The sequence below is a fragment of the Myotis brandtii genome, unplaced genomic scaffold, assembly GCF_000412655.1.
Source record: "Myotis brandtii unplaced genomic scaffold, ASM41265v1 scaffold48, whole genome shotgun sequence".
Lineage (NCBI taxonomy): Eukaryota > Metazoa > Chordata > Mammalia > Chiroptera > Vespertilionidae > Myotis > Myotis brandtii.
The window spans coordinates 6,924,152-6,938,530 of record NW_005368341.1 but is presented as its reverse complement, the minus strand read 5'-3'; the positions used below and the strand labels follow the sequence as shown (position 1 = coordinate 6,938,530).

At 38.0% G+C, this 14,379-nt stretch overlaps 1 protein-coding gene across 5 annotated transcripts in view; it reads left to right on the top strand.

Moving 5' to 3' along the window:
* ANKIB1 (ankyrin repeat and IBR domain containing 1) overlaps nucleotides 1-14,379 on the top strand; it is a 120,676-nt gene that overhangs the window by 63,187 nt on the left and 43,110 nt on the right. For all 5 annotated transcript variants that reach the window (XM_005876095.2, XM_014547563.1, XM_014547562.1 and 2 more), the window contains 3 exons: nucleotides 4,572-4,689; nucleotides 12,421-12,629; nucleotides 13,798-13,886. In XM_005876095.2, coding sequence (XP_005876157.1) covers nucleotides 4,572-4,689; nucleotides 12,421-12,629; nucleotides 13,798-13,886 — 416 coding nt within the window. The remainder of the gene's footprint in view (nucleotides 1-4,571; nucleotides 4,690-12,420; nucleotides 12,630-13,797; nucleotides 13,887-14,379) is intronic.

Sequence of the window (14,379 nt, the reverse complement as noted above, 5' to 3'; positions counted from 1 at the left end):
CCCCAGCCTGGCGCTGGGGAGGGGGGGCGCGGCCTGAGGTCCCCCGGCCTGGGCTGGGGCGGGGAGCATGCTTTGAGGTCCCCTGTCAAGCCCAGCTGGGTGGGGGGTGCAGCCTGAGGTTCACCCGTGCAGGGAACGTGGCCTGAGGTTCCCCCGGTCCAGGGCTGGGGGTGCGGCCTGAGGTCCCCCGTCAAGCCCTGCTGGGCAGGGGCACAGCCTGAGATCCCCCGGCCCAGTGCCATGGCAGGTGGCATGATGGCCTGAGGTCCCCCGTCAAGTCCCACTGGGTGGGGGGTGCAGCCTGAGGTGTCGTTGCCCCCCCCCCCCCCCCGCCGTCCAGTGCCATGCAGCCTCAGGTCCCTTCTGATTGCTCGTTAAGACTCGTTATGGGAACCCCACCTCCACTGTGGGCCCAGCCATCTTGTGTTTTAGCAACCCCGCCTCTGCTGTGGGCACAGCCATCTTGTGATGGTGTGAGGCTTAATTTACATATTACCTCTGTATTATATAGGATCTGTATATGTAGAGGCTCATGGCAGTATACGTGAACACATACATAGGTGCAGTAGGCTCTTAATGCAGGGTCATACGAAATGCATTTAGCATAAGTTTTCACTATTTTTAAAATGCCCTAACCGGTTTGGCTCAGGGGATAGAGTGTTGGCCTGTGGACTGAATGGTCGCAGGTTCGATTCTGGCCAAGGGCATGTACCTTGGTTGCGGGCACATCCCCATTAGGGGGTGTGCAGGAAGGAGGCAGCTGATGGATGTTTCTCTCTCATCCATGTTTCTAACTCTCTATCCCTCTCCCTTCCTCTCTGTAAAAAATCAATAAAATATATATTTTTTAAAAATGAATAGCACTGCAGACTGAGTGTGTGCTCTGCCACTGTTGAAAACTCTAACATCTCCAGTGATTTATCTTTTATTTTTTAATTAATTTTTTCCTACGAAACATGTTCTGTATAAAAAGCAGAATGAAATGTTTATTGTTCTACCACTTAGAAATAATCCTTGTAACATGGTGCAGGATTGTCTTCCATTTTTCATCACTGGAATGGTATTTTATATCTTAAAGTTTTTCCCTCCTTAGCACTTCTATTTTTTTATTATTATTATTGATTTGAGGGGGTAGAGGGGAGAGAGAGAGAGAAAGAAACATCAATTTGTTGTTCCACTTATTTATGCATTCATTGATTACTTCTTATATGTGCCCTGAGTGGGGATCAAACCCAAAATATGGGACGATGCTGTAACCAACTGAGCTACCCAGGCAGAGATTCCCTTAATCTTTCTTTCTTTTTTTTTTTTAATTGTTTTATTGCTTAAAGTATTACAAAGAGTATTACATATGTCTCCTTTTTTTCCCACCCTTAACAATCCCCTTAATCTTTCTTGATATTTACAAACTCATCATGCCAATCATCTTGAATGACTACAGACTATTCTAACTTGTAGATGTCCTATATGTTCTTTAATGTACATTTGGGTTACTTGCATTCTGTCACTTTTATAACAAACATTGCAAATGACTACAATTTTCCCCATATTTATGGTTATACCTTAGGATAGATTTCTACAAGTAAAATACTTGGGTCAAAGATAATTGGTTTAAAGATTCATAATACATGCTTGGTTGTTAAACGATATACCAATTTTTATTTTTACCCACAGGGCAGCAGAGGGCAATCTCACTGAAACCTTTCCAATATTGAGTATTGTCTCTTATTAGCCCTGGACACTTTGCTAGATTTAAAAGTAATACAATTTTTATGTTTAAAACTTGGCAGATATTTATACAGTCAAGTCTATTACTCTTTTCTGTCATTAATACATGCATGGCTATATATGTGTTCCTGCCAGAAGACATCTAAGAAGTAAGAAACGGGGGAGAAGACCTGGGCTGGGGGGCAGGGATGGGCTAGGAGAGGACAATGGGGGAAAAAGGGGTCATATGTAATATTTCAACAATAAAGAATTAAAAAAAAAAGAAAGAAAAGAAACATGTCAACTGAGAAATTATCCCTGGTTTATAGAGTCCCAGTCATACAGGGTTAACTGAGAATTGATGAAATGGTTTACATGGTACCAAAAAAACAAAGCAAGAAATAAAGACAATATCTATTTCCAAAATATCTGTAAGCCAATTGCAATGGATGAGTTTTGCTAACCACTCAAAGCTCTCGAGACTGTGATATATGCTACTAGAGGACATCCTCAATGGTTGTTATTCTGATAAGTACTTGGGAATTTATACTGCTTTTTAAGCTATGGCCTTTAGTTCTATGCATATTGCATGTAGCAAGCTTAAAACTGTTTAAAGGATTGAAATATGTGTATCAGTATTAATAATGCAAACACAGTACTGAATAAAATTAAGCAGATTGCCTGGTGCTGTGGTCGGCAAACTGCGGCTCGCGAGCTACATGCAGCTCTTTGGCCCCTTGAGTGTGGCTCTTCCACAAAATACCACGTGCAGGCGCGCGTACAGTGCGATTGAAACTTCGTGGCCCATGCGCAGAAGTCGGTTTTTGGCCTGGGCGAGTCTATTTTGAAGAAGTACTGTTGATATTTGGCTCTGTTGACTAATGAGTTTGCCGACCACTGGAGTGATATATATATAATGTTATGCCATAATATTATAACAGCTATCAATCAAATTCATAGTTAGTGATTATCATAGGCAAGGATGAGGGAAATTAGGGAAATGTAATAGGAAAACATGTCACAGATTATGAGGTTTTGCTTCTTTTGTTTCATTTTGTTTTTAAAGGGACTTGAAACAAGTAAGAAAAATGTTATCAATTGTTTGAATAGTAAGACATGTGATTTTATTCTTTATATGTTCTCTGTTTAAAAAAAGATGAAAGATAGCAAAAGAACAAAAAACTTGAGATATATCATCTATATGAAAACTAAGGAACATTAATGAACACTCAAATAAACATATTGAAATAATGTTTATGGGTAAAAAGTCTGAATAGTATAGCATAATTACTTCTCTCCAAATTAATTAATAGGTATTATATAATCCCACTAGCAGTCTAAATTGGATATTAATAAGTGTAAATGTTTGGTGATTTCGTGATTAAAACTGATTAAATTAACACATCTACACTAATAAAAGACAAACATACAAATTGACCATACCTTCGCTATGCCTTAAGCCATGCCCACCAGCCAATCAGAGCGACTGTATGCAAATTAAACCAACCAAGATGGCGGCCAGCAGCGAGCTGGAGGCTTGGTTGCTCCAGTGATGGAGGAAGCCAAGCTTCCTGGCTGGCTCTGAGCTCCACTCAAAGCAACAAAGTTTCAATTATAGAAGGTAAATAAACCCAGATACCTGCTTTCAGCCGGCCGTGGCCATGGAGCTGGAGCGAGCAGGAGCCGGCTCTGAGCTCCACAGAAGGCAACAAAGTTTCAATTATAGAAGGTAAATAAATCCCAGAATAAAAAAAAGGAAGGTTGGGAGCTTCTGTCGCCAGGGGCTTGGCTAGCCTGAAAACGGCCCTCAGCCCCTCACCCAGACTGGCCAGGCACCCCAGTGGGGAACCGCCACCCTAAAGGGGTGTGGCCAGCCTGAAAACAGCCATCAGCCCCTCACCCAGACTGGCCAGGCACCCCAGTGGGGAACCGCCACCCTAAAGGGGTGTGGCCAGCCTGAAAACAGCCATCAGCCCCCCCACCCTGATCCAGGACACCCTTCAGGGCAAACCAGCCGGCCCCCACCCGTGCACCAGGCCTCTATCCTATATAGTAAAAGGGTAATATGCAAACTGACCCTAACAGCAGAAAGACTGGGAATGACTGGTCACTATGACACACACTGACCACCAGGGGGCAGACGCTCAATGCAGGAGCTGCCCCCTGGTGGTCAGTGCACTCCCACAGGGGGAGCTCTGCTCAGCCACAAGCCAAGCTGATGGCTGCCAGTACAGTGGTGGTGGTAGGAGCCTCTCCCGCCTCCTCAGCAGCGCTTAGGATGTCCGACTGCAGCTTAGGCCTGCTCCCCACTGGCAAGTGGACATCCCCCGAGGGCTCCCGGACTGCCAGAGTGATGTCTGACTGCCAGCTTATGCCCGATCCCCTGGGAAGCGGACCTAAACCAGCAAGTGGTCATCCCCCAAGGGGTCCCAGACTGCGAGAGGGCACAGGCCAGGCTGAGGGACCCCCTCAAGTGCACAAATTTTTGTGCACCGGGCCTCTATTATATTTATAATTGATTTGCAACAAAACTGGATAAAAATACTTGAGAACCATAATCATGATTGCTCAATGTGTTTTTTTATTCTTTTTTGTATTATCCACATTTTCAAAATGGTCTTGTCATTATATTATGATACTTTTATTTTAAAATGATAAGGTGCATGAGCCCTGGCATTCATTTTTCAGTTTAAAAAGACCTGGGAAAGAGTAGTTTGAAATAGTGGTGTAGCATACAGAACCTTTTGAACTTACATAACCAAACTGAAACTGAAATAAATAATAATCTTTTATTTGTTTATAGGCATTTTGAACTTCCTAAGAGTATAATAGACAATTTAACTTCTTTTTCCTTCTTTTCAAAGCCATATGAAGGATTAAGGCCTCAGGATCTTCGTAGATTGAAGGATATGCTTATTGTGGAAACTGCAGACATGCTCCAAGCTCCACTGTTTACTGCTGAAGCTTTACTTCGAGCTCATGGTAATGAAACAAATGTCATGCTTCTAATCATATGGGTGCCTTTTGAAGCTTTTCAGAGTTAAAAGATGGCTATTTTATTATTTTAATACAGAACAAAATAGTTTGTTATACAAGCCTGAGTTGTTCTTTGGGCAGTGGTTACTGTACAGTACTCAGTATCTTCATAATATTTTGTATTGAAGTATAAACTGGCTGTAAATCACAGAGGAGAAATAGGAAATTTCTATTTAAAAATCAAGCTACTAAATCAACCTATAGGTTGTCTGATTTTAGAAATGTGACTGATTTGAGCAGAGTTGAGCATTGTAATCCATAGTCCTAGTCCTGGTTTTAACATTTTACTGGTTAATTAAACATTTGACAGTTGTGTTATTAGTATTATCACTTTATTGTATGTAAAAGTTGTTTCTCACCATGAAATGCACAAAGCAAAATTTTAGAGTCAACGCAAGACTATACTATCCCCTCTTAAGGTTTGTTTTGAAGGAATTACTCATTTTACTTAGGAAAAGTACTCAGCTTGACACTTAGCATAACCATTCTGGGAGTTGTCACATGCTGAGCTAGATATGGACCCTTTCATTGCACATTTGTTATTTAACATTTTGCTTGGTCCCAAAGACAATTTTTTTCTGATTTAGAAATAATTTTTAAAAAGAGAAAGGTAAATGGCTACTATAGTCCAGCCATTTTGAGGCTTACCTGTCTATTTTAACTATAAATCTTTAACCTATACTAAAATAGACTGTTAACTTCAAATTTTTTTGATATAATCATTTGATCAGAAGAAAATTTAAAACTCCATATTTTATTATCTTTTGATCACTACCATAAATAATTTGGTATATAACCCTCCAGAATTGCTACCTTTAATATTGATATTTCCTGGGGTTCTGTACTTGACACTCTTTTTCACTTTATAGCCAGTGACTGTAAAATTTTAGAGTAAATAAGAATTTCCTGGGAAACCAACTGAGATTCCTAGGATTAATTCCAGAGAGTTCAAGTCATTAGGTGAGGGTAAGGCATAAAAAAGTGTGTTATAAACAAGCCTAAATTGCTGTACACATTTATCTAATGAAACCAAAAGTTTCAAATACCATCTGAACAGTAAAGAATATATCTACAACCTGACTTAATCAGGTATTCAAAGCTGTATTTCTAAATGCCTATTTAACATTTTCTCCTCATTCTCAAGATGTTTACCCTGAACTCATTTTCCCACTGTCTTAATACATGGGCACCAGCATTTATCTAATTACTGTAGCCAAAAACTTGAAAGTCATACTTGACTCCTCCATTTCTATTATATTTGGCCACAGTCTTATTTCTCTTCCTAAATATCTCTGATCCTCCTCCCACACTCCCTAGCTGTTTCTATTCCCTTTGCCATCAACTTAAATTCAGGCTGTCATTATTTTTCATTTAACTGTAGTCTCCCAAGTCCTAGTTTCCAGTGTTTCCTTTCCTCTTTCATCCTGTTAATTTTTCCTTTGCCATTAGACTTTTTTTTTTAATGCACATTTAAGCATCTTACTCCCCTGCTGAAAAACCCTTCACTGGCTCTCCACAGACTTATGATTGATCATCCAAACTCTCTAGTACAGTGGTTCTCAACCTTCCTAATGCTGTGACCCTTTAATACAGTTCCTCATGTTGTGGTGACCCCCGACCATAAAATTATTTTTGTTGCTACTTCATAACTGTAATTTTGCTACTGTTATGAATCGTAATGTAAATATCTGATATGCAGGATGTATTTTCATTATTACAAATTAAACATAATTAAAGCATAGTGATTAATCACAAAAACAATATGTAATTATATATGTGTTTTCCGATGGTCTTAGGTGACCCCTGTGAAAGGGTCGTTCGACCCCCAAAGGGGTTGTGATCCACAGGTTGAGAGCTGCTTCTCTAGTAGATCTCTATGACCCAGGCTGCTTTACCGAGGCTGTCAATCTCCCCGCTTCTTTTTATTTTTAATGTCTTTTTATTTCAGAGAGGAAGGGAGAGGGAGAGAGAGATCAATGATGACAGTGACTGGGGGGGGCTTCCTCCTGCACACACACCCGTCCCCCCACCCCCCGGGGATAGAGCCCGCAACCTGGGCATATGCCCTAACTGGGAATCGAACCGTGACCTCCTGATTCATAGGTCGACGCTCAACCACTGAGCCACGCCAGCCGGGCACCACTTCTTTACTTTCCCACTCTTATTGTCTTTAGGAGTCACCTCTTCCAGGAAACCTTTTCTTCTCATTTGACCCCAAGTCTGCTTTGAGACCCTTCCTGTCTATTCCCGTTATATCCTGTGCATATCTAAGTCATACACTTAGAATTGAATATTGTGATAATCTATTTGCTTTTCCTCTGTATTAACCTGGGAGCTCTTAGAGGGCCGCTTTTATTGTTTTTGTTTGTTCATTTCTATAATATCTGACATAGATTAAGTCCGCAGAAATAGTAATAGAATAAATAGATAGTATAGCTGAAGTGTTATTTATATATATTTTTAAATTCACCTTTTTATTATAAAATTACATTTCTTCATTGCCATCTTTCTAAACTTTAAGTAAATCCTTTGGAAACAAATTTAAACCAGGGTCAAACATGAAATTCAGAATAGCTTTTAAATAATAAAATTTAAAGATAAAATATTTTCTTTTTAGCCAGTAATAATGCTTAACAGTTTTTATATAAAAACTTGTACAGAAGCACCGACTGCCTTAAATTGTGTTTCTTTAGGATAAGTTTCCCAGCACAAGAAGGTATATCTTTGAGCTTTTAATTACAGAAAGTACATTTAAATATACTGTAAATCTGGCAGAAAAGTAGAAGCTGTCCATTAGTGGGGAGCCATGACATAACAGCTGTATTAGGGTAGGCTAACTGTTGAAAGAAAAGTGTAAATTCAAACACAGTAAACATTTATTAATCATGTAATAGTCAAAAGTATTTCTCTTTATGGTTAGAAGTGGGAAAGGGATTCTGTTCACACATTTATTCAAGAACCCTAATTGATTGAGACTTTGCCATCTTATACAAAGTGGATATCTAAGGTTTATTCTGGGAATTATTTCCATTCCAGCCAGACAGTCAGAAAGGGGAAAGAGCATGGAGAAATAAATGTAGGAAATTTTTGAGCCAGTCCTGTAATACTCCTGACATAGGACACTGCTTGCACATATTTCATTGACCAGAATTCAGATACATGGCCACACTTAACTGTAAACAACATTTCTGTTCTATACTGTAGCACTTTTGTGTATCATACCCATTTCTGCCCCAGGTATCTAATTCAGCTAAATAATATAATGTATCACAACATAAGTTAATATAAGGTATCATAAGTTAATATAAGGTATCATAATGTAAGTTACAATATTATATAGAATCTAAGGTTAACTTTACAAGTAATTTTATTGTAATTAAAAGAAACATTTTCATCTCTATTTGCTTACATATATCATCAAGTATTATTAAATAAATGATCAACTCCATTTTTACTTCATTGATATCTCTCTAAATTACTTCTTTCACATAGTAGAGATCAATTTTAATAAAGTGATGTCTAATTTCCTACCTATAATTTGTCTATTCTGTGATAACTTTTTTGATAGAGTTTCATGTTTTTCCTCTGTTAAGGCATCAAACAAAGGCTAATGCAGGTTTCAAATGGACAGCTCTTCTATATTGTTTAGGTAATGTCAGTGGCATTTGGTAATTAAGAAGTACAGAGATAAATGATGTTAGTGAATAAAGTGGACAGTGTACAGAACTACAATTTACTCTAATTGCTCTCAAAACCAGGACAGGCTCTGTTTCAGGCTATTGAACTGAACTGTTTGGAAGATTCATAGATTGTAACCTTGGTTACATTCATTCAGCTTTACACAGGAAAATAGATTTGAACATTATATTATCTATTGTCAAATTTAGTCCCAACATAATGAAGTTGATCTTGATTAAGCAGAAGACAAACATGTTTGGCAGTATTTGCTAAGTAGTAATTGAATTTTAAGGAGGACTCTGTTAAGAATACAAAAGGTCATTCTCTGAGCATTTCTTCAGTAATAAAAGTAGCTTATATAATGGAATACTATCTAATAAGAAAATAAGTATAATTTACAAAATATGAGACCAAGGTTAATTTTGCTTGGGCCTAGAGTAAATTTATATTGAAGTACTTTTTAAGTTCTGTTGTTGGAGGCTTATCATCTTTTATAGGCAATTAAATGTTGGTAGTCCACATCTTCTCACTCTGCTCCCTTCTTGCAGAATGATATCTTCTCCCAAGGCTTCTATAGGTATAGATTTCTCCCTCTGGACTAGACCTCTTTTATACACGCATACTCTTATATATAACTGCCTATTTAAAAGCATGGAAGATTTGGCTTAGGGTGTTGAGCACAAATTGCAATATACAGATGGTGTGTTATACAGTTGTACACTCGAAACCTATATGATTTTATTAACTGATGTCACCTCAATAAATTTAATTTTAAAATAATAAATCCTATGTAATAAAAGCCTAATATGCTAAGTTCTGGTCATCCAGTTGTCCATTCAACCAATAAAAGCATAATATGCTAATGATATGCTAAGGCCACACAACTGTTCACTATGACATGCACTGACCACTAGGGGTCAGACAATTGACCGGTCGACCAGTCGCTATGGCTTGCACTGACCACCAGGGGACAGACGCTCTGACCAGTAGGTTAGCTTGCTGCTGGGGTCCGTGTGATCGGGACTGAGACGGGCTGGACATGCCCTGGAGCCCTCCCGCGGTTCCTCCCCAGCTGGCTAACCTCCCATGTCCCTCCCCGGCCCCAATCGTCCACCGGTGGGGTCCCTCAGGCTGGCCTGCGATCTCTCGCAATCTGGGACCCCTCGGGGGATGTCAGAGAGCCGGTTTCGGTGGAACAACCAGCGCTATGATGTGCACTGACCACCAGGGGCAGACACTCAACACAGGAGCTGCCTCCTGGGGGTCTGTGTGCTCCCACAGAGGGAGCGCCGCTCAGCCAGAAGCTGGGCTCATGGCTGGTGAGTGCAGCAGTGGTGGCGGGAGCCTCTCCCGCCTCCGCGGCAGCGCTAAGGATGTCCGACTGATGGCTGGGGAGCAGGCCTAAGCCGTAAGTCAAACGTCCCCTGAGGGCTCCCACACTGCTCCCAGACTGCGAGAGGGCACAGGCCGGGCTGAGGGACCCCCCCCACCCCACAAGTGCACAAATTTCGTGCACCAGGCCTCTAGTAAACAAATAAACAAACAGATCTAAGGATATCTCAAAAACGTCTTAAACTCATCATGTCTAAAACTAAAAATCATGCTCTTCCACCTCTGCCTGATTCTCTGGTATTCCCTGTTTACACAGATGGCAGCACCAACAAAATGACTGGGTAAACCTGGACACTAACTTTGGCATTTCCTCTCCTTTAGACTCAAAATCCTGTTTTCACCAAATTATCAGTTTCACCTCTCAAATTATAAACTTATGCCTTTATCTTCATCTACACTTACAACCAACCACCTAGCCCCAGCTGCCATCATCTTTCACTTATACTACCCAATAGCCTGCCCAACCTTCCCTCCACTCTTGCCCTGTCCAATTTCTTCATTTGTTTCTTTGTTTCCATACTGTAGTCAAACTGATCTTATCAAATGTATTCATGAAAACCTGTCCTTCCTAACCCCATGCCCAACTTTTCACTGACTTTCACTCCTAAACTAATGATAACAATGTTATTAAATGAAGTCCTGCATGGCCAGCCCCTATTTCTTCAGCCTCATCTCACACAGTGCTTCCCCTCTATTCTCCATGCTTCGGCTACATTGACCTTTTTAATTTCATGAGGATTCCACCTTCCCTCCTGCTACAAGGTCTTTGAACATGCTGTGTACCATCTGTCCAGGATGTCTTCCCTCTACCTTTTACCTAGGTAAATCATTCTTGTCCTTCAGCTGTCTCTCCAGGCCATTTTCCCAGTCACCTTCTCTGACCTCCCTGACTGGGATCCTCTACCTCTCTCTCCTTCATGTCTCTTCTGACATTGATGATTGTTTATTAAATGTGTTGATTTTCCTTAATGTCTTTCTCCTTATTAAACTACAAGTTCCATGAAGGCAGGAATTGTGCCTGGTTTTTCCTTCCATTGTATTTCTACTGCCTGACACAATGCATGGCACATAAAAGGCATTCAATAAGTATTTGCTACATAAATGATGTGATAGAATCCAAACAGAAATTTTTCTGAAAAATATTTGTAGTAGATAAGACTAAAGTTTACCATATTTCATATCTCTATGTATGAATTATAGTAGTTCTTTTTTCCTTTATTAAAGTGACATAATAGAGACTTTTGAAAAGTAATCATACTCTCCTAAGAAAAGTAATTTTAACTTTTTAAGTAAGACCTATCAAAACACTGAGGTCCATTTAGCAACATTTCCTGGATTGTACTCATGTGCAATATTTTTCAGTTGTTGGATTTTTCTTACTCTTTGTACTCTGGTCCCTTTTTTCTAGTGTTATTTTTCATCTCCCCTGGCCACCACATGATATACTATAATTTTACAGAACCGCACATCTGTCTTTGTTATACTTCTGTGCCTTTGCACATATGGTTTATACAGGTAGAAATGCATTCCCTCTATCTTCATTGCATGTCTGAGTCATAATTATCCTGTTTAAACCACCATATACATTGACTTAACATGGTTGAAAACAATCTTATATAGAAAATTTCCACAGCTAATTTATATTTTGACTATAAAATTATAGAGAATGAGCCTACAGTAAATAATTGAGTCTGTACCACTCTTGACCCTACGCTTGATTGTGCTGCACTTTGGAGTCACAGAAATCAGTTAAATAATCCCTCACTATCTTTGTGAGCCTGGGTAGGTTATATAACTTCCCCGAGTGTTCGTTTCTTCACCTCAATAATGGTTGAAAAGTTTGTTGTGAAGAATAAATGAAATAATGTGTGTAAAATACCTAGCAAAATAATTGGATATATTAGTTTATTATTTTAAAGGATTAGGTTTTCATGGCTCTGGAGTTTATAATAACATGCTTCACTTGGTTATTTTTTAAATGTTCGTAGTAAGTATGAAGATAATATTTTTTAGGTAAGCCAGATTGGAGCTCACTTACTACAGAATTTATATCTAACTCACTAAAACTTTATTTATAGCCATAATCCCTTCAGAAGTTCCTTCTGCTTTTAAGCTTTTTATTAAAAGATTTTTAAGTATTGTTGGCATTTTTGACATGTTTATAGTGAGCTATGCAATAATTTTACAACTTGGTACCAGTGAAGCTAATTGCAAAATTAGGTATTTTTCTTGAAAGAGTAAAACAGCTAACTTGCAACAAGAATTTAGTAAATTCCAAAAGAGGTGAGCCACTTCTTTTGATTATTAGTAGAAATGACTAGAAATGTTGACTGTATTGTAGACATGGTTGTAATCCATGGTAGATTATAAAAGTTTTAATTCTGTTTAAAAATATTGATGAGTTAGCATACCTAACTATTCTATTTGCAATTACTACTTTATATAAGTATTTTTTTCCTTGGATGGCCACAGGAAATATCTCTTTAATTTATCCTCACTTTCCTTTGTTATTATGAAGTTCTTAAAACACCATAATTTTCTGTGTTTTTTTGTTTGTTTGTTTGTTTGTTTGTTTTTTGAGAGATAATCATTCCATTTTTCTTAAAGACTGGGACAGGGAGAAATTACTTGAAGCTTGGATGTCCAACCCAGAGAATTGCTGCCAACGATCAGGTGTGCAAATGCCAACTCCACCACCAAGTGGGTGTAATGCCTGGGACACGCTCCCTTCTCCAAGAACTCCAAGGACTACACGCTCTTCCGTCACCTCTCCAGATGAAATAAGTTTGTCTCCTGGGGATCTGGACACCAGTTTGGTATGGTTTGGTATTCAGTGTACTTCCCATAGTTTTGTGTTTACCTTTTTAATTGTTTCATAGACCCTCTATCATGTTCTGGTCATTGAATCCTATACCTTTCTTAAAGGGTTCCATTATTTCACGATGTGGTAAATATTTCTTATCACAGAATATTTTTTTGATCTCTGAATTACAGACTGAAAAATAAAGGTTTTCTTTACTCATTTCAAAACAAAAAACATAGAAGAGTGTAGGAAAACCACCTACTATATTTCCACTTAAAAACTCCAGTTGCTTAAAGTTTTTAAACACACCATACTGAAATATTAAAAGTTGAGATTGTGATAGGCACTTTACACCAAAAATATGAAAACATATTTTATATTTTCTTCAAAACATTTATACTACGTTGATAATTATGTGTTTGTTTTAGTAAAGCTTCTGGAGTTTGTTATCTAGATAAACTTCCATAAAAATGTTACTGAGAAACAGTACTGCCTGTGTCTGCATTTTTCACTGGCATAACATTCGTATACAGTTATAGGAAATTTTAAAGTTTCTTGAATGAGTCAGCCCTCAAAATTTGTGATAAATGAAAGTATTCCAGGTTTTATCTAGGCCTTCTTAGAAAACAGAATCCTACTTCTATAATTTGCATCTGTAACATTATAATGTTTGTTTCTAATAAGTCATTGTTTAGAAAATACATAGTTTTATAGCAGAGTTCCTTGGGTAGAAATCCTTGACTTGCTACTCTGAATATCCTGAGTTGCTATATTGAAAAAACAGTTACTCTGTTTTTGTAGATTTTCTGGGGTGAATATAGGGTAAAAGACATGATATTGAAGTAGTTATTTTGAAATGGACAATTTGATCTTGACCTGAATAGATTGTAATGATTTTTTTCTTGTACTTCCTTTTCCAAATGTGTGTAGTCATTGATTAATTTAATATATAAATTTGGAGTGTAAGAGTAAATCTCACAATCATTTATAATGAGGTAAACGTATTTGTTATTCAATCAAAGGTAGGCACACTAATTTTAACTTACCTTATAATTTTGCAACACTTAACTTTTTATAATAACTGTATTAGTATTTTTGCCTTAAACTAATGGACAGATGAATGTATTGCACTCTTTTCAACATATGACTTTGTTTAAATCATTGCTCTTCTTCATCTCCAGTGTGACATTTGTATGTGCAGTATTTCTGTATTTGAAGACCCGGTGGATATGCCCTGTGGACATGATTTCTGTAGAGGATGTTGGGAGTCGTGAGTATGCATTATATTTCTTACTGCATGATAGCACTCTGATTTGACAAAAAAAAATTGTTTGCTTTTAATATTTAATTATATGGATTATTTTATTGGTTACAGAGTTATTGCACTTCACTACTAAGGAAGAATTTTATTTTCCTTATTTTAATATTTTTCCATCTATTACTTTTGTGAAATTATTTAATTTAGCAATTAGTATTATTTTTAGCTTAATGTAAGGTACTTTAGGGGACAGAGCAGGTATATGTAAATGCGTTTTCTTAGTATTTTAATTTATATTACATCTCATGTACATCTCAAGCCTACACCTGAATATCAACAATTTCTTATATCCCAAGAATTTTTAAGCATCTATTTTTATGCTTTCTCTGAATTTTTGTAACGAGCAAATAACCTTGAAAATCTATAAGAATATGGATGTTTAAAATTTCTTTTTAATAAATTCAAAGTTAAATGCTTCTGCTAGGCATGGTTGGATATATATTAC